This window comes from Lupinus angustifolius, chromosome LG06 (assembly GCF_001865875.1).
Source record: "Lupinus angustifolius cultivar Tanjil chromosome LG06, LupAngTanjil_v1.0, whole genome shotgun sequence".
NCBI lineage: Eukaryota > Viridiplantae > Streptophyta > Magnoliopsida > Fabales > Fabaceae > Lupinus > Lupinus angustifolius.
Genome location: NC_032014.1, coordinates 5,783,082 through 5,805,357, shown reverse-complemented (window position 1 = coordinate 5,805,357; position 22,276 = coordinate 5,783,082). Strand labels below are relative to the sequence as shown.

The window sequence follows — 22,276 nt, the reverse complement described above, 5'->3', positions numbered from 1 at the left end:
CAAAACGTTTTAAATGGTTGATTATAATAAGGACGTGTTTATAAACATGCACATAGATATTTTATACTAGTTTTAAATAATAAAATGAAAAATATACTCTAAAAATTATTTTACTTCATCATGCAGAATTATAAATATAATATGATAACTGATATACATATAATTTTCCTTTTTTGCTCTCCTTTGTTTAACCTTGCCTTTCTCTACACTCAATTTTTTTTATCTTCCAACGTTTTCAAGTTCTCAAAGAACATATCGGGACGGTGCCAACTATATGAGTTTCCCCACGCATATCTCATGGGGTTAATGTTTTGTAAGTTTAGTGGTGGATGTTCTCAATGATTCATAGAAACAAACAAAACTTCTATTAGAAGCATGAAACAATGATATAAAATTCAATGCTTGCCAAGAGGTGATGAATGATGATGACATGAATGAAAATTGTAGGATGTGAACAAATTAGAACAATATATGATCCACATATATTGCACAACGTACTACCTTATATTAGGTTTGGTTATGAGAATTTATTGAGTTGGTTTTTTTTGACCACATTGGTTTTTGAGATTGACACGCACAGGCCACAAAAGTTAAGGGTCGAAGGCAAGTGGGTGGATGTCTTATATAACGAATTAATGCACTAATCTTTCACTTGAGTATGAAATGAGATTGGAAAGAAAAAAGGGTATTTAAATTAATTTTACTTATAAGCTTAGTCTACACTTTTTCTTAATTATCCTTTTTTAATTAGTTGTAAAGTAGAGATGAAGATAAGAGTAACATCAATTTATCTATAAAGTACAAAAAAAAAGAGTAAAGAGTGTGGGTTCAATTTAGTTTTTTTATGGAATTAAGAACATCCTTGGAATATTTGGTTAACTTTTCTTTGATTTTTTTCATACCTAGACAAAAAGTCAATATTCAATCCAAAAATCAATTTCAAAATTGAGACAAGGAGATTGATGATATAAGAGTTATTATCCAACATGTAACATCTACAAAATGTTGTTGAACTAGGTAAAAAAAAAATATTTTGACTCATGACAATCGAAAAGAAATTAGATTCTAATTCTAATTAACGTCATATCAATATTTCATTTCAAATTCAATGATTACTTCTTCATTACTAATTAGTTTTAAAATACAACCTAACTAAACTAGAATAATTGCTTAAGAAGAAATAGACTATCTCATGAAGGGTAATATTATGTTTGATTTTATGAAAATTGATGAAACGAAAACAGAGGAAGGAAAATGATATAAAGATTTCCACCATTTATGTAAGGAGGGAAAATAGAAACAAAGAAAAAATGTAGGAGACTCAAATAAAACTTTTCTCTCTCTACAACGAAAAGTCACTTTTGAAGACATGTATTCTACCATTATTTTTCCAAAAATTAAGTTTCATTATTCAAATATATTCCATTAGTTAAAAGTATATTATTTTATCAAAAATAATATTTTTTATATTTACATAATCACTAGCAAAAATATAAAATATATTAAACCAAATAATTTAAAAACATTTTTATGTCATGGATAATAATAAGAATATATATGTCATTTGATATTAACATCTTTCATAGTTTCATTCCATTTTTTTTTTTAAACAACTAAAAAATCATTGTTTTCTATTAGATTTCTTTCTTTTAACTTTCATTTCTTCAACCGAACAGAGTGTAATTGTTTTCCTACATATTTATATTAAACTAATTTTATAGAAAAATAATTTCAACAGGAAAAAATATTCAGATTGAAGGAAACAGTGTAGTAGATAAAAAGGTGGGCAAGTATTGACCATTGAGTGAAGTAGAAAGTGCGATAGTTACATAATCGATCACGTGTGATATTGAGATGCATCGAATTTAATAAAGAAATGAAATAATAGGGCAGCGTCGGCAGAGACAAAGGCTTAGGTCTGCTTCAAACGTAAAACTTTGTTAAGCAATGGACCAATTAGGACACTCATTCGTCGCACACCACTCCATATTTGGACACGGGTTCATTTAGCAAGCACATAAGTGTATGAATGGTACACTTACCATGTCTATACCCAATTTAAGTTATGACGTAGGTATTAATTGATATAAACCTCCTTTTGCATTATGGCTTTTCCTAACTATTGTTTTATGAAAATGGTTAATTAAAAAAAATGGTTTTGTATTGAAAAATTAAATATATTATTTTAATATATATTTTTTAATTTCATTGTTCTTAGAGCCATGAAAAACAAAAGTATGTTCCATTCACCTAACTAAAATAGTGTGGGGAATGCCACCCGGAAAAAAATAGTGAGGGGAAATAGGTGGAGACCGCATAACAATGATTATATATATATATTTTTTATATGTGTGTGATGATTTTTTCTTGATAAAAAATAACAATTCTACAAACTGGCAAGGTGAAGAATATTGATTTTTTCTTAATTATATATGTGGTTTTACTAGTTCGGGTAAGATTGTTTTGGATAACTAGTTTATATTATGAAGAAAGCTTTTATTATAGGGAAATATGTATCTTTGTAAAGCTTAAGATGAATTACTTTTTTCCTCTATATTATAATCATAAATAAACATAGTTATTTATTTATTTATTGTTTGGGTCTTGTTTTTCGGCACATCCACAAGTAAGTGGGGCTAACTCTCCCAACGGACATTTTTTCCATCCACAAGACTCGAACCCGGGTTCTTGCTTAAGGGGAATCAAGCATGTACCACTTGAACCAACGCTCGTTGGTTGACGCCTTTGTGCCTTTAATTAATCTTTTGTTTATAAAAAATAAATATAAATTACCCAAGTGGCAACTAATGTGTAAAGCTAGCTTGGACACGTGTGGCAAACGCGCGTTTCATGAAAAGATTTGCAATGGACTTTTCATTTTACGACACTCCAAAAACACTCCAAACGTGTTTTTGACCATATGCACACTTATCCAAACATGCTTGGACAATCTAAAAATCACTTTATAAAACGTTTAACTTTATATGCATCAATTCTATCAAAAGTGTTTGTTTGTAGGAAATAAATCTTCAAAATTTAAAGAAACTGACCCTTAGACCTTAGTCATTGTTAATTTGTTTCGATTTAATTATTCCTTCGCATTTTTTTTTGCCACAGTTATTTTTTAAAACACTAAATTCAAAATTCAAAATGACCATCAGTGAATCACTTGCATTTCTTTGTTCAAAAAGGCATTACACTTCATAACAAAATCAAACATTAGTAAAGTGACAATAATGCAACTCTTGCTCCATACGCATATGCCCACACAAGCTTCCCATCAAAATATCCAACCATTGAAAAGCAAAATATCTATAGAGGATTTGATAAAAAAAACAAATCTAAAATGATGATTTGATCCAAAACACAGTAATGTCAAAATATCAAATATGGGATGTGAAATATGATGGACGTAGTGCACTTGCTAATATTGTATTCGTCAAGACCAAAAGATAGGTGTGATTTTCCTTCCCCTCTTCCTAAAAGATGTGAAGGGTTCTTCCATTGATGCTAAAAGTATTTCTTTTTAATAAATTTTGTTTCTATCTTTAAAAATATAAATGTTGAGTTTGCTAAAGTGTTAAACGCTTCATTTAATACGTCTTCCATTTATTTTAAAAATGACAAACTATATATCATACAAGTGTATATACAACTTATTAAATTTGTAAACTTATATTATTACCTTCATAAGCAGATTTTTTTCTTTGTGGAATAAATTTTAGACTATTCATGTCTTGGTATCTTATAAGGGTAAAAAACATACCTCCTCACAACTCTACACACGTTAATGGGAAGTATATGCAAATTTTATAAACACTACATGCTTATAATTATAAAATAGTTTTATTCACTTTTCATTTAAAAATCAAGTTAATAAAATAAATAATATCATATCATATAATACTGTTTTTATATACATAATAAAATTTTAGATCAATAAATAATTATGAAATAAATTATTTACAAAAATAATTAACTAATTGTAATGTATCAACTATTAACTAGTAATAAACTAACATATACAAGGTTCGTTATATACATAGGATGATCAAGAGATCAATGGTTTAATTCATGTGAGCAACATTTAGTGGAAGGGATAATCATGTATTTCAAATGAGATTAATTTCTTATCAAAAAGATGAAAAAATATTCTTAATAGTATAAAAAAACTAAGACATACAAATTTTCACATTGATAAAGCTAATATAATAGAATTAAGTCCTACTGATTAACTAGGTGAGGAAAATTCGAATTTCAAAGTAGGTAGACCACTTTTTAGTGAGACTATTTATGAGAATTATTGGCTAGTTGGGTTGATTGATAACGTACTTACAATTCACGAGACTCTGAGTCTATTCTGTGGATTATTTCCAACCATGCAACGAAATGGAAAGTCCTCATATAGATAATGATATTTCTTTTAACATCTTTAAACAAACCTTGAAATCGTTAATTTGGGGTAAATCGTTATATGAGAAATTCGCAAAAAATAAGGCAGACGCCAATGTTTTCTACTACAACAACGGTACTTAAAAGGATTAGTCCCATAATACTTGACTCTTTTTGCTTAGAGAAAGGATTAGCCAACAAATGTCGCTCACATGAATCAAACTCTCAATCTTAGGGATCCAGTAAAACCTTACATCATTAGATCAACATCTTGTTGGTGTCCGCTTATGCTTTGATCACCGCCTCACCGGGTAATTGGTTGTTGCATAACATGAGAAGTGTGAATCCTCAATTTCTTAGAGCATCGTGACTCGCTGCCTATATTATCTTTGCATTAATGAGAGGGTCTACTATACGTGCAATAATATTATTGTACATGCTAATCATTGAAAGTGAGTGAGAGCATTTAATAAAAATGAACCCCACCAACATCGATTAGGCTTTGTGACAAAACCAATACTCCATCACAACAAACAAAGTGAATCTTATAAAATAGCTTAGTTTGGGTACCTCCAGTTGTCTTACAATTTCGTGCATTTTGATGAGTACATTTTTTCGTTGCCTATACCTTTCTGCTTTCACATTTGACTTATGTCCAATTGATATTTAGGGACCATGGCATGGCATCTATTTTCAGCAAAGATAAGTGCAAACGAATAAGGTTTTAGAGGGTCACCTACCAAATTCAGCTGCATCCGATCAATTCAATATTTTCGGCCACTTTTGAGAATTGGACGAAGTTGTTTGGATTGTGGTAGTACTAAGGTCATAACAAAATTGAAAAAACGTTTATCATGTTCATCATTTTGAGGGGTATTTTCATTTTCGAGTTGGCCTGGTTCATCTTTTTGCCTTCCTTTTTCTATCTTCAATTTCAATAGATAACATAATCAAAACCCTAATTTTTTAGTCATTAATTAATTAATCTTCCATTTCCCTATATGGTGGAGAAAAGGTTGTTAGAAAGCAATCCAAAGGAAGGTATCATTTAGAAACAGGACCACTTCTTAACAAATTTGTTATTCAATCTAATTCAACAAGATTAGTATTTTATATTAAGTTTTTTATTATTAATCTAAAATACTCTCTTTTTTTTACAAGAGAGAGAAACTTGAGTTAATTAATAAGAAATGATATGTTTAATTATTAGATGATGATCCAATAGAAAGAGTTTAACAAACCCTTAAAATCATAAAACAAAAATAATTTTAGAAAAATTGAAGCATAAAACATACTTTCATTATACTTTTTACATTTAAGGTTGTACACATTATTTAAGAAAACGTTAATTAATGTATATTTTTTATATAATTTGCCTAAGGCAACCGTATTTAAATTTACATTGCAAACTACATTAAAGAAAAATGGGAAAACGTGAGTATAAAAGATGAATAATAAATAAGATTATACATGGAAAATAAAATATAAATATTTGTTGGATTTTTAAAATATCAAAAGGATGTGGAAATAATATGAAAAAAGTTAAAATATATGAAACGTAGTATAAAAAGTTACGAAATGGATGGAGGAATTGTTGGAATGAAAACCATTAACTAGAACTTTTGGGTGTAAAATCTAAAATATTTTTAAGTCTCTTACATAGAAAAGTTTTGAAAAAAAAAACAAGTCACAAGTCCCAAATTGGTGAGATGAGAAACATGAAAAAAATATATTATGTTATAAATAGAGGTGTTCTCCCATCATTATAACTTGACTCGACTCAAGTTGAATGTGTTTTCATTCAACTTTTTATTTCTCTCTCATATTTTTCAACGATGCATTTCCGAATTGTGGGCATTTCGAGAACTGACACTAGTAGTCAGTATCGTGGAAAGAAAATTGACACGGGTAGCCATATTGCGGGTATTTAGAAAATTGGCACCAATAGTCATATTGTATTGTGGGTATTTTGAGAATTGATATTGTTAGCCATATTGTGTGGGTGTATTTGAGATCGATTTTTACAGTAAGAATTCGATAACAGAGATCTGGACTGTTTTATCCTGTGGACGGCGTGGTGGATAGTGTACTTGCACATTTTGGGCAGTGCCACAAAATATCTTAAAGAGAGCAATCTAGTCGTGACTCAGTCAGTACATATTATTTCGTGTCATTTATAATTGTTACAAGCTACGTTAATTTTTTGGTATTAATAATAATATTTTTTAATAAGGAACTAATATCTTCCGAACATAATTACTTCTTCCAACTAGGATTTGTCTTATTAATTACCGTACGTCTTTAACTATTGCTTCATTTCCACGCTATAATTTTATCCTGAAAAAGTAAATGAATTTCCCCGAAATTTATTCAACTTTTATGTCCTAAACATCCGACATGATAGTGATGAGTTGATGGAGAATTCATTATCTGATGGTTTGTACAATTTTGCAATGAACACCACAATATATTATAACAATTGTGAGGGAATGAAGATGCAGATAAATACGTCTAAACAGTAATGACCAATAATTAAGAGCCTAAAAATACAGAGTGCACTAAAGTCATATCTTGCATATGTTTGACGACCGACAACACATAATAAGTTCATGAAAGGGATCAAACCACACAAGCAACTTGAATTTATGAACATTTTAGGGCAAGTACTTACTAGTTACTAGAATAAGAAAAATATGTACTAATGATAAAATTATAAAAGGGTGATAACTTCCCATTCATTGTTGCTTCACAAAACAATCACAACTCACTTGGAATAGACTCAAATAATAAATGTTTACCCTAAAAAAGTTGTATAGGGATATATTCAACAAGTCACAAATATATTTTTGTTTTTTAATATTATCATTTAAGATTAAATTTTAATTACAATTAAATTTATAATATGTTACTAAAATTTTAATTATTATTTTTACATAAATATTCTTCTAATACTTGAGGATTTAGTAGCTATAGCCATTAAGGAGGCCCACCACCATGATAAGGAGCCAGTTAAAAATAATTATAACTTTAATTAAATATCTTTATTCTTCTGGCTTATTTTATTAACATGTTTACTTTTATAAACCATAATGTGTTTAGTACAATCATATCGTAGTTTTATTAAGTTAAAATATGATAATAGAGATAATGTGAACTCATCAAAATTTAAAATTTATAAATAGATTATTTGTTCAAAGTTTTAAAAAGTCCCCATAAAAAATATTTTTATTCTTAAAACTGTGACACATCAAGTAAAAGCCGTAGCATCAGTTTCCCCAATCCTCATAAAACTGTCTTATAAAATGTTTTCATAAATTTATGGCTCTATTATTTCCCTGCATGGGATTACTCTTATAAAGGATTATTTTCCACACCCCTATTAAGTTTCATGTTATCCCGTACAATGTAAGGTAGGTTAAATCTAACTTGATACTTATATGTGCGTACACTTTTTAAATAGATTAGTAATCGAGATGGAATTAAGCTATCTGCTAATATATATATATATATATATATATATAAATCTTTATATCAATTTGTTCATAAAAAAAATTACAAATATGGGATAGAGTGCATGTCTTATCTTAAAGTTGGGATGATTAAATAGTGAAACTTAGATACCTTAGATCTTTCATAATGGTGCAACTCATTTTTCATTTTTAAACGAGTTTCACTGATTATTTTATATTTTAACAACTTAAACAACTTAAGTTAAGATCATCTCGAATGGTGCAACTATGTTTTCCTTCTTAAATGAATCCCATAAACCTACTTTATATTTGTTTTCTTCTTCTCACTTTTACTTTATTTTATTTAATATTAATTTTTTCTCTCTCTTCTAACATTTTTTCATTTTTAATGCTATATCAATTATAAAAAAGTGTCTATTTTGTTCACACTGTTACGAAATAAACCTAAGAATAAGTGATAAAATTGAAATAAAAATGTTTTTATTTAATTATGAACTTAGTTTTTTTTCATCACTGTGATACTCTAACTTAATAATTGAAATAAAATGTTACTCATCAACACCAAGTATTGAAATGACAGCTCAAAGCCTCAAACAACCAATCACACTTATCACTTAATTATCCACTTGCTTGCTCTTGTCCACTCTGTATCATTAATTGTCAGATTAAACAAATTTTTTTGACCAGCTTATGTCTTGATAATGAAGCATCTAATTTTGTCATCCCACCACCCTCCAATCCACATCAGAGACCATATCCAGTTTCTTTTGATGCCTACTCAAAATTTTATTTGCTATGTCAAAAGTGGACATTATGACTAATTAATTATACGGTTCAATTAATTTTGGATTAGTTTACTCTAGATCAAGTGGTCTTTCAAAACAAAAAATATCCCCAAGTTTGTGGTTTTAAAAATGTCTCGAGCTAAGTAATGGGTTGTTTCCAAGAAACAGCTTGCACTCTTGCATCATTAATATTCTATTGGTAAAGTTTAAAATGTATATATTATCAGTGTAAAGTTTTTACATTATTAATATACTATCCATTAGTAATATTTTTGTTTGAGAGTTAATAATAATTAAAATGATGAATAATTTACTGTCAATGTAAAAAATACTTAAACACTCTCAATATATACAATTAAATCCTTAAAATAAAATTTGAACAATAGAAGATTAGGATATGTTCAGCCTGAAATCAAATATTTATTAGGACCCATTCGGCTTCATCTAGCATGGATTAAGATCAAAGTCTTTAGAGGCCACACTTTGTTTTTATTTTGAGAAGGAGACTTTTTCTTTAGAAGAGTGTGGACTATGAAGAAGACATAGTACCAGAATAAAATAAAACGCATGCTTGAATTTGATATCTCAGTTGAATGCATTATATCAGCGGCTATACACAGAAAGCTAAATTTAATTCATATATAACAACTTGTGTATTTATTAAATTCCTGTTTTTAGACAGGAGTTTACATTAGAAATGCTTGATCCGTGTTAATTTTTTATCTTATTTTGGTTCTACAAAATGCCTTTGTTGTTCACTTTGTTTCCTAAACATAAGTTTTACCTATTAGCCTAAAATTGTGATTTTCTTCAGTTTTAAAGCTGATTTGTAACCTCAATGCTAATTTTAAGGAGAAATTCGGGCTGTTTCAGAGACCACCTTAATCAAGAGCTCAAAATTAAAACCTTCTTTAGCTAGAGCTACTGCAAGGTTGGCTGAAACAAATTTACATGGAATAACAAAATAATATATTGTTCTCAATTTGATATTTTTTTTCCTTTCCACTGCCTTCTTCATTTCTCATCTTTGTCCTTAAACCTCCGTGACCTCTACTTTAGACTTGAAACGTAAAGATATTATGGCGTATACTATATATTCAAATATATATACTGACTGTATAAATTATATATAGTAGTACATCATCTATATTTTATTTATTTGCATTACTTTTGTTTAAAAATCTATAATAATTACTGTTCTAACCCGGTCATACCCGAGCTGTCAACTCCAAAGAGTTTGCTAACCCGATCACCCTTGGCCGACTTCATAGACTGGGGGCAACTGTTCCAGCCCGGTCATATCCGGATTGCCAACCTTGAAATATCTGGGCTGTCAACCTTAAAAGAATATTCACTGGTCCAACATCCTCGAGCTATCCCCAAATATCCCACGTAGTACTCCGCATGTCCCTATCGTTTAGCTTATATGGGTCCCCCGTGGTAGAGGCATTAAATTCCCTTGAGGCGACATTAAGGCCTCTGATATGTTATTTAATGCACTTCAGACATGCTATTTAATACACATTTGACTTACCATATAATGGCCGATGACTCATCATCAGTATTAGACCACAAACCACTTGTCACGCCGCCTGAACATTCTACCTGCCCTCGACAAATAGACAAAGGCAGCAGGTCAAATAAGAATGACCAGAGTATGTCCCTTGTACTCGTTAGGTGTTAGGTGCTGGTCAATGACGAGATGTCAAATCAGCATTTTCTAAGTTCTTCAACGGGTCCAGATGATCATCCGAACAAGTCTCATACTCTCCTACACTTTCTTAAATGTCTATCCTCAGCTTCCGACCATCTGTCCTCGATTCCCAACCATCCACTCTCAATAGTTAAAAACAATTACAAAAATGAACAATAGATAATACAGTAATAATGTGAAAAGTGTAAGACTATTTGTACATCTTTTTTCTCATGTTCAAATACCTTGGTCTAAATATGTAAAATTTAATTAACTAAGTAATCTTATTTTATTACTTACGGGCGTGACTACACCAAGCCATTAGTTGGCTCACCTAATAATGCGACACATATTAGTATATTAAGGGTGGGGAATCGAGTTGATTACTATATTTCGGACATTATCTTAATATCCTTTGGATGTTTTCTTTCTTGCTCTCTTAATCCGAAGTGGGAAGGGACTTGTTCTCTTATCATTTTCCTTCTTTCGGCTGCTTGCTAATTAATGCGGTCGGTGAACTTGATTTATCATTTCACACACATATATATACATACACCGTAAGAATTATTACACTCTTACCGCAACATTTACTATTGATTTTCAATTTTATCACTAATTCTTAAATATAATATTATAAATGTTTACTCATAAATATTATACTCCTATATATATTATGAGTATAATGAATATAATATTTATTTACTAGTAGTTTACAGATTTATATACATTCACTATATTATCCACTATTTATTTGAATTACTCTCCTTAAAGAATCAATATAATTAAATATGAATGATAAATAATATAATAATAATGTATAAAACTTATTTACTCTCATCGTATATATCTTTTTCTCTATTTTTTTTGGTGTACTCATTTCATACTTGACAAGATTTGCCATATGGGCCTATTGATAAGATTCTTGATCATCAAGCAAGCAGTGCTTAGAACCTTGACTATAACATTCATCTTAAATGAACAAGCTAGTGCATGATAGAAATTGTGTTGCGATTTGCTGAACGTGCGTTGCAAACGCATAAGCTACTCACAACACAACAATTTCACATGAAAAGTGCGTCTAGCCCAAATGTAACCCGAAACCAAACACGCAAGTAGAAGTTGAGCTAGGCAAACTATCAAATTCCTTACCATTACACATTATGAATCTTAATTATGTTGTATCAATCTAGTGGAATGTTGTTATTTTTTAATTGGTAATTGAATTCTTACAATATCACTGGCTTGGACTGAAATAGTTCAGAAAATGGATTAGAGCATTGGGCTAAATTTGTAATGAGAATTTTGAGCCCAGCTTTCTCCTCAATTCAAAGAACTTCTGTTTAAATGGATGGAGAGTGTTCCAATTTTTTTTTGAACAAATTGCCCAAGAAGCTACTTTGAATATAGCTTACCTTAAATAATGCTTAATCTTGTTTTCTTTAAGTATGATTGATTGCAGGTAACTAGGTATTTGTTCTCATGCTTGTAACAAAAATGGACAAGATTCCTACCTTAAAGTGAGTTTTCTTCGAAAACGAGTATGCCATGACATGTTAATCTTTGGTTTGATAAAATTCATAAAAATGACAATTGACAAAATGATGCAATGCTAAATATGTTTTTATTTGCTTACTTTAAAGACAATCCACTAAGAACTTCTTCCAACAAAAACAACTGAAGGAATATTGTATGTAAAACAAGTAAACCCAGGGTGTTTTTGATTTGCTAAAAAAATGATAATTGTAGTGATTGGATTTACCTGAAAACCCAACAATACAAGCAGGATACAGTGGCAAACTCAGCATTCCGCATGAAGAGAGTGGCGCCCATGTTATTTGACTTATTTCAATATAGCACATAGTGTCTCTGTCACCTCACAAATGACATGTATGAGGTTTACAAATAAAGATTTTTTGTCGCAAAAAATTCTGTCTTTTCCTGTCTTTGTCCAATACATTTACAACAAATAATACAATTTTAATTTTATGATTTTTCTATTTAATTGATTGACAGAATTTAATTAGTTTGAGACAAGAGATCTCCATTATGGGTTTCCATACTCTATATTGTTTCATTTTCACTCTAATTCACTGGGAAAAAAGAAAACAGCCAAACAATAATCAAGTAATAACTTTACATATATAAGCCCATTTGCATCTAATAAGCCCACTACATAGGTGTGTGTATCCTAAAGCATGCTTTGCTTCCTTGGTGCTGGTGCCAATGTTATGCAATTACATTTACAGCACCCCAAAGTTTTCATCTGTTCCATGCTCTTAGTAATTGCAATGAACATGATAGGGTGTGTTCACCCTTAATTTGATCTAGTGCATAGAGATCCTAACCCACTAAGTCCTTTAATAGTATATATACTTATGTGAAAAGGACAACTTCTCTTCTTAGCAAGCTTTGTCAATGAAGAAAGAAGTAAGAAGGAAATGGAGAAAACGAAAGAGAAAGCTGGGAGAATTATGTTTGGTCTAAAATGAGTAAATTTTGATTAGCAACCAACTAATTTTCAACATGGGCTACTATACATAGGAAGTTGGTTGGGATAAGTTCCTTACTACCTAACTAATTCCATATGATCTAAAACGGATCACACAATTCATAAATACATTGACAATGCATTCAAAATATGTACTTGACTAAAGTTCACAACTAAAAGCCAATAACTTCTACACCAAGTAAACTGAAACTATTGCAAATAGCTTAGACAGTGTTGGTTTTGACTTTGGCAACTTCTTCATTATCTTCACAATACTTAAAAACTTATCTTAAAGCATTGTTGCCATAGTTAGTTGTTAGATAATTGGTTATTAGTTTTTGTGGGTTTCAATATATAAATCATTCTATTATTTTTTAATTCAATCGATGAGAAAGATTATACAAAAACTTTGATTCTCATTTTTTATTTTTCTCCTTCTTTCTTATTCCTATTTTCTTTCTCATTCATGACTGTCTCCTACCATTTAAACAAATTTATTTTCCCACTTTAGATATAATTAACTTTACATGTGAAATCTTCCACTCACCCTCTCCTATATAGCAGCCCTTTCGAATCCATGTTCACTTAAATTCCAATTGGATCGTTTACATCCATGATTCTTCTGGAGTAACTTTTTAATAGCGGAGAAGGAAATTATGTTTTTGCATAAGCAAAAAAGTTAATATTAGTATAAATTAAAGGATATAAATATTATTATCTCTTAAGTTTTCTTTGTTTTTTTATTTATTTGGAGAGAAGTGTAAAACTGTTTTATAGAGGCACTATGCTGACAATCTTGCTTCTCTTGTTCATGAAACTTTTTTCTAGTGCAATTTTATAGACCACCCCCTTCCTCCCTTGTTAGATAAGGACAATAGGGGCGCAGTTTCTTCTAGATTTATTTTGGAGTAGGTTTTCTTGGGTTTTTAAGCCTACTTGATAAACAAATCCAAATTAAATGAAAAATATGTTACTAATTTTGAAATTTACTTCATTCCCATTTATTAAAAAGAAAGTAAATGATAACTTATGCAAAGGAAAAAGAAGCTTGTGATCCATGCTAGAAGTAGAAAAATTATCCATAATTTACAATACATCTAAATCTAAGGAAATTAAATCCATCTATTTGAGTTAATTAAATTCAATAGATATCCACGGATATATCTATTTGGATGAATATCCAATTCATCCAAAAAACATTACAAGATTGTATTCTTTGTTTTTTAGTTTTATTTACTATCTCAACTCTCATTTTCTTGTAGTACTTCTCACTTTGATTTTTTTAATAAATTGATATCCATTATCTGACATGTGAATGTAGTTAATATTAAAAGTTTGTTCTTAAGTAGGTAACATATATAAATATACATAAACTTTATGCATAGAACCTTAAACGTCATATATAGGTACAATATTGGAAAAAATATTTTTTTTAAAGTTCAAAAAAACAATTTAGAAAAATGTTAAAACACTTTTTCAAAAAAATGATTTTTAAAAGTGATTTTAAAAAATGTTTTATTAAAAATAGTGTTTTTTAAAAGAAACATTTTCTTCAAAATTAACTTTAGTTTCAACAAAAAAAATTCAAATGGATTAAATATTCATCCATCCAAATTCATGAAAATGAAGTCTAAATAAATTGAAATTCATTCAATAAGTTTAGATATGAGTAAATTAGGTAATTTAAAATACAATTTAAAAGAATTTATATCGATTGATGGATGATTTTCCACCAATCCATTTAGGATCCAAATCCATCCATATCTATCTATTTGCCACTCATAATCCAAGTAACTAATGATATAAAGTTAATGAACTAACTATCTAACTTATTAGCTATCTAACCAACTTCTAGAATATTTTCAATATCTCAGGTGAGTGAATATTTATAGGATGGGATCTCATGTTCCCGAGCATGTCCCAAAACTTGTCCAAAACTAATTATAATGAAGCAAAAATAGATAAAATCATGAATGTTTAATTTTTTTAACTAATGTGATATATATTGATTGGTTTGGGACAGACTTAATGACATGGTTAGGGACAACAAATCCTTATACATATTTATAACTCCAAACTTGATTTGAAACAAGATTCTAATAATTGATTTACACTAACTAATAATCTATTTTACATATATATTAATCATAAAAATAGAAAAAGGTAAATAAATTTAAACTAATTACTAACACAATACAATATTAAACTAAAGTACCAAAGTCTTGTACCATCTTATATTACTTTCGTAATAAACTAAGAACTTTTGCCAATTTAATTGGTGAATTATTAAGATGGTAATAAATAATTATGCACAATATATTACACCTCAACCAAATTCTCTGTTATTTAAATTTGTTATATGGTAACAAATTTCATTGAAGAAGCAATTGGTTGCGAGATGCACTGCACCAGCGAGCATAGCATGCATGGAGATTTGGCCAGTCAGAGGAGGGTGAGTGTGTAAAATGGTGGAGCCAAAGGGAAAGAATCTGCTCCTGTTCCTCCTCTTTTTCCAACTCCTCTATAGTTTCCTCTAACACCTTCTCTAAACCACTCCTCTCACTGATGCTTAAAACTGGTGCATCAGTGCCATTGCTGCCTCTGCACAATAATGGCAGCCATGACTGTAGCATCTTTAACTTCACTTGCTGCCTCTGTGGCTCTATTTTGCTTCCCTCAGTTTCATCTATGCTCATGTCTCTGGCTTCCTTCAACAAGAAAGCTGCAACGAAATGAAAGTCAAAATAGGTAAGAAGAAAAAGTGTCAAAGAGATATAGACAATTTTAAAGCCAAAGCCACCCCTTATTTTTCATCCAGGATATTGCAAGGTTGCAATAGCAACCACAAACAAGAACTTTACAGTCCAAATTGAAAGGATAATATAGTATCTTGATCCGTTTTAAAATGCATAAATTTTACACAGTTCGTTATTTACCGACACATTTTTCATAATAAAATGTACTGAAGTAGAATATTTTAAACATCTTGACATGAAGACCCAAAATCCTCCTGGAAATATAAGAGTATATTATACTCAATGATATAGTTTTACATAGTCATAAGTTTCAGTTTGAGATAAAGGAAATTTTATAAAAGAAAAAAGAATCACTAAACAAGTTAGTTATGTCTCCTAATTAGGAAATATTTTTTTCTTTCAAATTCGTGATTTAAGTTGTAAACTACATCACAAAAGGGTCATAGTATTTTGGTTACGGTAGTGTGGCTCCATTTGGGTGCAGCACAACTACATTTGAATCTCATATAAGATATGTGAATTTCAAAAATACATTTTTAATTGGAAAACAATTTACTCCATAATGACGATAATTAAAATAACAATATCCGCACTACAACTATAACTTAGAACAATATTGAATTATTGATAACGGGGTTCTTTTCTTCCAAATTTCTTAAAGAAAACAAGTATTTTGATATGGATACCTGCAAGTTTGAGAAGGGAAGCTTGCAAGCGCGGCTCAGCCGAGAGAGCGAGCCAGCCCAAATTAGAAGCCGGTGCCCATTTCCCAACAGCTTCTTCTACGCAACCACAAGCCGCCATCCTCTGAGCCAGCCACTCCAACTCAGCCGCTAGCTTCTCCGCCGTAACCCCACTCCCTTCCCCTCCTCCTCTCACCATCCACCTTGATCCACCAACAACACCCCGAAAAACCCTAAAAACCCGGTTCACCCACCCCTCCTCCGGTTCACCACTCTCACCCGGTCTATTATTACTACTCCCCACCAACACTTCAAGCCGGTTCAGCGTCCTCCCAAAAGCCGATGACAAAACCTCTCGGTTCACGCGACGCAGCGCGTGAACCCCTTCGTTATGATTCTCCTCTATCACCCTCTCCGCTAAACACCTAACTACCTCGTACTTCCTCGAACTAACGGGGATGTCGTTTACGATTGAAAGAAGCTGCGAAAGTGCTCGACCGATCCCCGTGTCGTTTCGTTGTGCGGTGTTGTCGTATTTGTCGCGCTTTATTGCGGGTGGTGCCAAAACGCAGTGGAGAAAAGAGGGGGGAACGAAACGTAGGAAGAAAAGAAACGCGCCTCGAAACGTTTCGAGGAGTTGGTATTTATCAACGAAAAAGAGGAAGCAATTAAGAGCGTAGATGATAAACGGAGTTATGATGTTTCGGAGGATCAACGGTGGAAGTGTGGTCGCAGTAGCTGTAGGACTCTCCTTCATGCCCATTTTAAATAACTGTCAAATTCAAGTGACACAAATTGAAACTGTAGATTGATTTTGATGATGTTATGACTATGTTTTAGTGGTGGTTGTGAAATGATAACCTTAACTTTTGCACCGTTAATAATATGTGGACGTGGTCTGGGTTTTATAGTAGAAGGAATGAAATTAATTTATATGGAAAAAGAGGAAGAAACAATTATATACATAAGAATCCTATACATTACTATTTTATTATATATTATTTGTATTTAATTATAGTTGATTTTTTTAAAAATAAAAATAAATAATAGATAATATATAGATTGTGTATAAATTTTTACACTGATAATATATAAATATTAAACCAAACAAAAAGTAGTTTATTGAGATCCCAGTTGTATGTAAACATATTTATAATCTTCACATATGAACTATTTAATATGTGTGGCTATGCTTCCCATGATGCCTAGTTAGCACTCGTCACTGTATGCATTTTGTAAGAATAATTTAAGAATGTAATACCTATATATCGTTAGTATAAATTTATATATAGTCAACATATTATTCACAATTATTTTATATTACGTTTTTGAAGAGTCAATCCTAATTAAAAACAAATAGTAAATGATTTAATAAAAATATATAAATATCATACGATGTGAGTGATTACATTATTTTCTAGTAATTTAATATAGGGTTTAAGCATCTTTCGTGGTTAATTAGGTGGGTATAGTAGACCAATGATGTATACTAGAACGTGCCTTGTTTGTTTTATGTGAACTAAAATATGTAGCCATATATAGCATGTGAAAAACAAATGTATTAAACAAATCAACCATCATTAAACAATAAATTGTTAAACATATATTTTAAGCAAGATTAACGTAAAATGAGACATGGAGTCAACATTGCATCTCTATTGGTAGCTAAAAATAGTTTTTATATGGATTTACAAATCTGGAATTATAAATTTTATTGTAACATTTGTAGACGTGATTGAGAAATGAACACCCTCACAAATCCACAAGATTCTATTATCAACTAGGGCAGGTACTTTGTTTAAGAATTACATTTATATTTGATTCTCACTGTGAGCAGTTTCATCTCATATACAATAGCCTATAAAAAAAATTAAAAAAATTCTGATATATTTTAATTGCTCAGGAAAAATTCTGATATCTCAAGATGCAAGTATCATAAAAATTGTGAGTAAAAATATGTGATTAGAATTTAAATCCCTTTACTTTCTCCAAATTAAGTTACCTTTTCTTCCATAGTCAATTGATATATAAACTATCTTATTATATTTCAATTATTGATCTTAGCCCAATTGAGAAGAAGCTGGGCAACCAAATTAAAAAAAAGATTAACATTAAAACATGTGACAATAGATCCTACCATACTTAATGTCCTAAGATTGATTTTTGGCAGTTATCTATAAATTAAGCTTTTCATGAGTTATCTCGTTAAACTAATTGCAGTCTTAAATGATTTATTAATTGTCTGTTCTATTCTTTTAATCAAATTAGTTTTTACAAAAAAACATGTTTAAAAGTAACTTATATCTAATTTTAAGAAAATACAGGAAACTTTATTTAGCGACTTACTATTTAAGAGTGATGCCACTGTGCCACATGCCACTGTAGAGAAAGAAATCGCATAAGCATCTTGTTGATTACATTTGTTAAAAAAGTCTCTTTATTAAAAAATGTGTTACAAGTTTAAAGAAATGAATACGTTAATTACACACTTTTTCGTAGAATAAAATAGAACTTCTAAAAAGAAATAATAAATATCTCATGGGTTACATTAACTACAACAAATTTTTCAATTAAATCTAAATGTGCAAAAATAACATAATGAGTTGAAAGAAAATCGAAATCTAAGAGGAAAGGTTAAGAACACTAAATGCTATTCTTTAAGAAATAGTAAAATTAATAAGAATGAAACATTAATTTATGAGGAAGAGTACAATGATATTAACCATTGTTTGTGATTGGTTTAAAAGTTGTATTTAAGTTAAAATTTAATTATTAAGTAATTTCCGGACCAATCGTAACTTAGGACACATGGAGTGACATAATTTATGGGATACAAGATGATTTGCTCCTGATATCCACACACTCTCCAGCAGATACATATTTTTAGCATACAAGAGTATGTGATGAAGGAATACTTGTCAAAAATTAGGTAAATAGGAAAAGAAAATACAAATATAATTATTTTGTTGAGATTATCCAACTGTTACAAGATATGCACAAAATGACAAAAAATGCACATCTTATCTTTCATTGAATTTACCTTTCTTACTATCCTAAGGTAGTAGTCACTGCATGAAAGGAGCCACAATGATATATCTCTCAACTCATCAATTTTCTGAGTCTTTTCTCAGCAACACTAGCATCCTTGTTCTGTGGTTCAAGAACAAGAGCATGCTTGAAATCTGCAAAACATTAACAAATGGCAAAGAAAAAGGAACCACATTAAGGATATATATGGAAACAACAAAAATGTTCAAGTCTTTAATACTCTGTAAGCTCTACCTCTACAACATTTTTTCACGTTTTCTATTAACTTAGCCAAAGATATTTTTCACTGCCTCATAAATGAAAGCAAGATTTAAAAGGATCAAAATAAGTAAAAATCAACTACATTTTACATACGATATTCCAGTGTCTACATTTTCTGCAGTTAAACGTTTATCTATAATTTTATCTTGTGTCATCATGCTCTACATTCATAAATAATCCATAACTCCAAGAGCTGCAAAAACAAACTTTACATACAAAAAGTTCAAATATTGTTTCGAACTGCCTCTTGAAAATAAAGAATTGAGTAGTGACCAGTTTTCAGCAGAGTTAAGTCCTCAAGAAAACTTACAGCATTTCAAATTAGATTCACAATGCATACAAGAAAATTCTTCAAAAAGTTAAGACTTAAGACCCACCTTCAAAAGCCTCCTTGTATCGTAGTAGTGATTCTCTAGCAGTTCCACGTCTCAGATACGCCTTCACATTCTGCATGAAAATGGTGCACTATTCTTAACATAACAGATGTCTGTTTTAGATACTTGTATATGACAGATTCAGCTAATAACATAATCTAAAGGATCCCTATAAAATACGGACTTTAGGAGTTGAACATAATCATATCAATACAAGCAATTAAATTAAATCAACTCTGATTATGAACTTCACGATTGCATAAGACAGATACTAATCGGGAAAGATGGTGTCATATTAAAATATCAGAACCATAATGTAACATTTGGTATGATATTAGGCAAACCCCATTCCTATTACTGGTGGTTGCTACTTGTTAGAGTTTTAGAACTTATAATAAGACTTATCATGCAAGTTTTCATAAAACTACCACAATCAAATGCTCATCTTCTCACCTTCTTATCATGCAATATGGCCTCGCTGCAGTCTTCTTCAGCTTGCTGAAAGCTGCATAATTTTATGTGGGGAACACCAGTCACATACGAAAATAGTAAAAACGTTAATTGACGAAAAGGAGAAACCTCTTACCATCCTAACTTCAAGTAAGCAGCTGCTCGGTTACAATAGTAAGTCATGTTCATCCCATTCAATTTGATAGCCTCGGTGTAGTAATTGACAGCCTTATTCCATTGCCTTCCCTTAAAGGCTGCATTCCCCTGAAAAATATCATTTCATTTTTAGTAGCTTATATCAAATTATCCAACCTAGATTTATACTGCAACGTGCAATGTAATCATGAAGTACACTAGTTCAAGCTCTCTTCAATTAACTGATACAGATAATTTATGGGTCCCACATTCCCTCGTGGCAAAAGTTTGAAGAAACAATTGCTATAAATGCATTTATTATTCAAAAACAGTTTGATGATTAATTGCAACATATTCCCAGATATAAATGACAGAACCACTGCACAATATTTAAATGATGTCTTTCAATGTTTATAAAATGTTCAACAGAAGAACCATGACCGTGATACAATAGCAGCAGAAAACTTCAATTATTGAAGCTTCTTAGAAACTTCTCAATCATTTTTAATATTACCTACTGCAAGATTATATGCACATACGGACAGGATCTTAATGTAGCATTGTTTCTGAACTTCATGTTAAACAGTAATAATGGTTTTGCAGAAATATAAGAAAAATTCAATAGATTAACGGACCCAGTTCAAGAGCCCACAGCCACACATACCAAGTATCAGTGCACACTCAATTTCAACTTTCTTAGTAATTTAACCCACCATTCAATAGCAAATCAAGTATAACAACTTCTGATTTAAGCCAAGTTTAGCTATCAACAAGCCTTCCAAAGTTGTGAAAGGCTCTGTTCGTTTGCCAACCCTACTTACAATAATAAAATATTAAGTCGATACTAGACCAATAATGTCCAAATTTGCTAACAAATAGAAACAAAAAAAGTATATTCACATCTCATCATAGACTCTAAATCAGTTAAATCTGAAACCTGAAACTCAGTCTCAACTCAAATACTGCTTTCAGGCTTCAGCAGCATCCAACCTCACATCATGATTTTACTACATAACTAATCTTGCAAAAAAATATTCTAAGAAATAGTATCTAAGTGAGAAAATGCTAAGAGAGAACTAACCTTCTCTTTTAAAAGTTCAGAAGTTTCCATGTTGCCGTTGGTATCTGGCAATGGCAAAGAGGAAGCAACACTAACTTGCTCTTGAAGAGTTGTATACATATCCAAAACCGTATCAAGAAGAAATTTATCAGCTCCATGGAATGAGATGAGTGAAACAGAAACACAACAATCATTGTGATATCCTAATGGAATTGTAACCTGCAGATAATGTAAGAGTCACTGTATGAGTCAACCAAAAGTCATATATCAAATTACCTGACAATACATAGATATTGAAAAGGGAACATTATAATTCAGAAGACAAGAACCTCAAGAGTCAAGAACCTGAGCATATATCCTAATGGAATTGTAACAATACATAGATATTGAAAAAGGAACATTATAACCTCAAGAGTCAACAACATGAAGTTATCAAATTACCTGACAACATCCAGACATACTAGCAATGCTCGATAATGCAAAAGTTCTATCGTAGAACTCAGAAGACAACCCTTTTTTTGTGTTAAGCTTTAATGGACTGTCTGCGACAGTGGGAATTGCTAGTATTCCACCATCCTGTGGGACAATCAAAACCAAGAGATAATATGATACACACAGTAAACTTGGCAAAATTATTTCACCCGTTTTATTATGAGAACCAGAGATATATATATATATATA

The 22,276-nt window shown here is 30.6% G+C and overlaps 2 protein-coding genes across 2 annotated transcripts in view; both read right to left on the bottom strand.

Annotated features, from left to right (window-relative positions):
* Positions 15,054–17,150, bottom strand: LOC109349263. The gene is made up of 2 exons (XM_019589998.1): positions 16,271–17,150; positions 15,054–15,550 (listed from the first exon to the last, which is right to left on the bottom strand). The coding sequence occupies exons 1-2, from the start codon at positions 17,028–17,030 to the stop codon at positions 15,201–15,203; spliced, it is 1,110 nt and encodes a 369-aa protein (XP_019445543.1). The 5' UTR covers positions 17,031–17,150; the 3' UTR covers positions 15,054–15,200.
* The window catches only part of LOC109349262 (outer envelope protein 64, mitochondrial), an 89,429-nt gene continuing 86,324 nt past the window's right edge, over positions 19,172–22,276 (bottom strand). The window contains exons 8-13 of the mRNA XM_019589997.1: positions 22,037–22,171; positions 21,617–21,814; positions 20,537–20,664; positions 20,404–20,455; positions 19,954–20,023; positions 19,172–19,449 (exon numbers count right to left, since the gene is read on the bottom strand). Of these exons, the coding sequence (XP_019445542.1) occupies positions 19,367–19,449; positions 19,954–20,023; positions 20,404–20,455; positions 20,537–20,664; positions 21,617–21,814; positions 22,037–22,171 (666 nt within the window). The 3' untranslated portion in view covers positions 19,172–19,366. The remainder of the gene's footprint in view (positions 19,450–19,953; positions 20,024–20,403; positions 20,456–20,536; positions 20,665–21,616; positions 21,815–22,036; positions 22,172–22,276) is intronic.

What these genes read in the sequence shown, in the direction of transcription:
- LOC109349263 (XM_019589998.1), bottom strand. Translation starts at nt 17,030, where the DNA reads ATGGGCATGAAGGAGAGTCCTACAGCTACTGCGACCACACTTCCACCG. An exon ending in TTCCCTTCTCAAACTTGCAG is followed by an intron (nt 15,551 to 16,270) that starts GTATCCATATCA and finishes ATTTCGTTGCAG; the next exon opens with CTTTCTTGTTGAAGGAAGCC.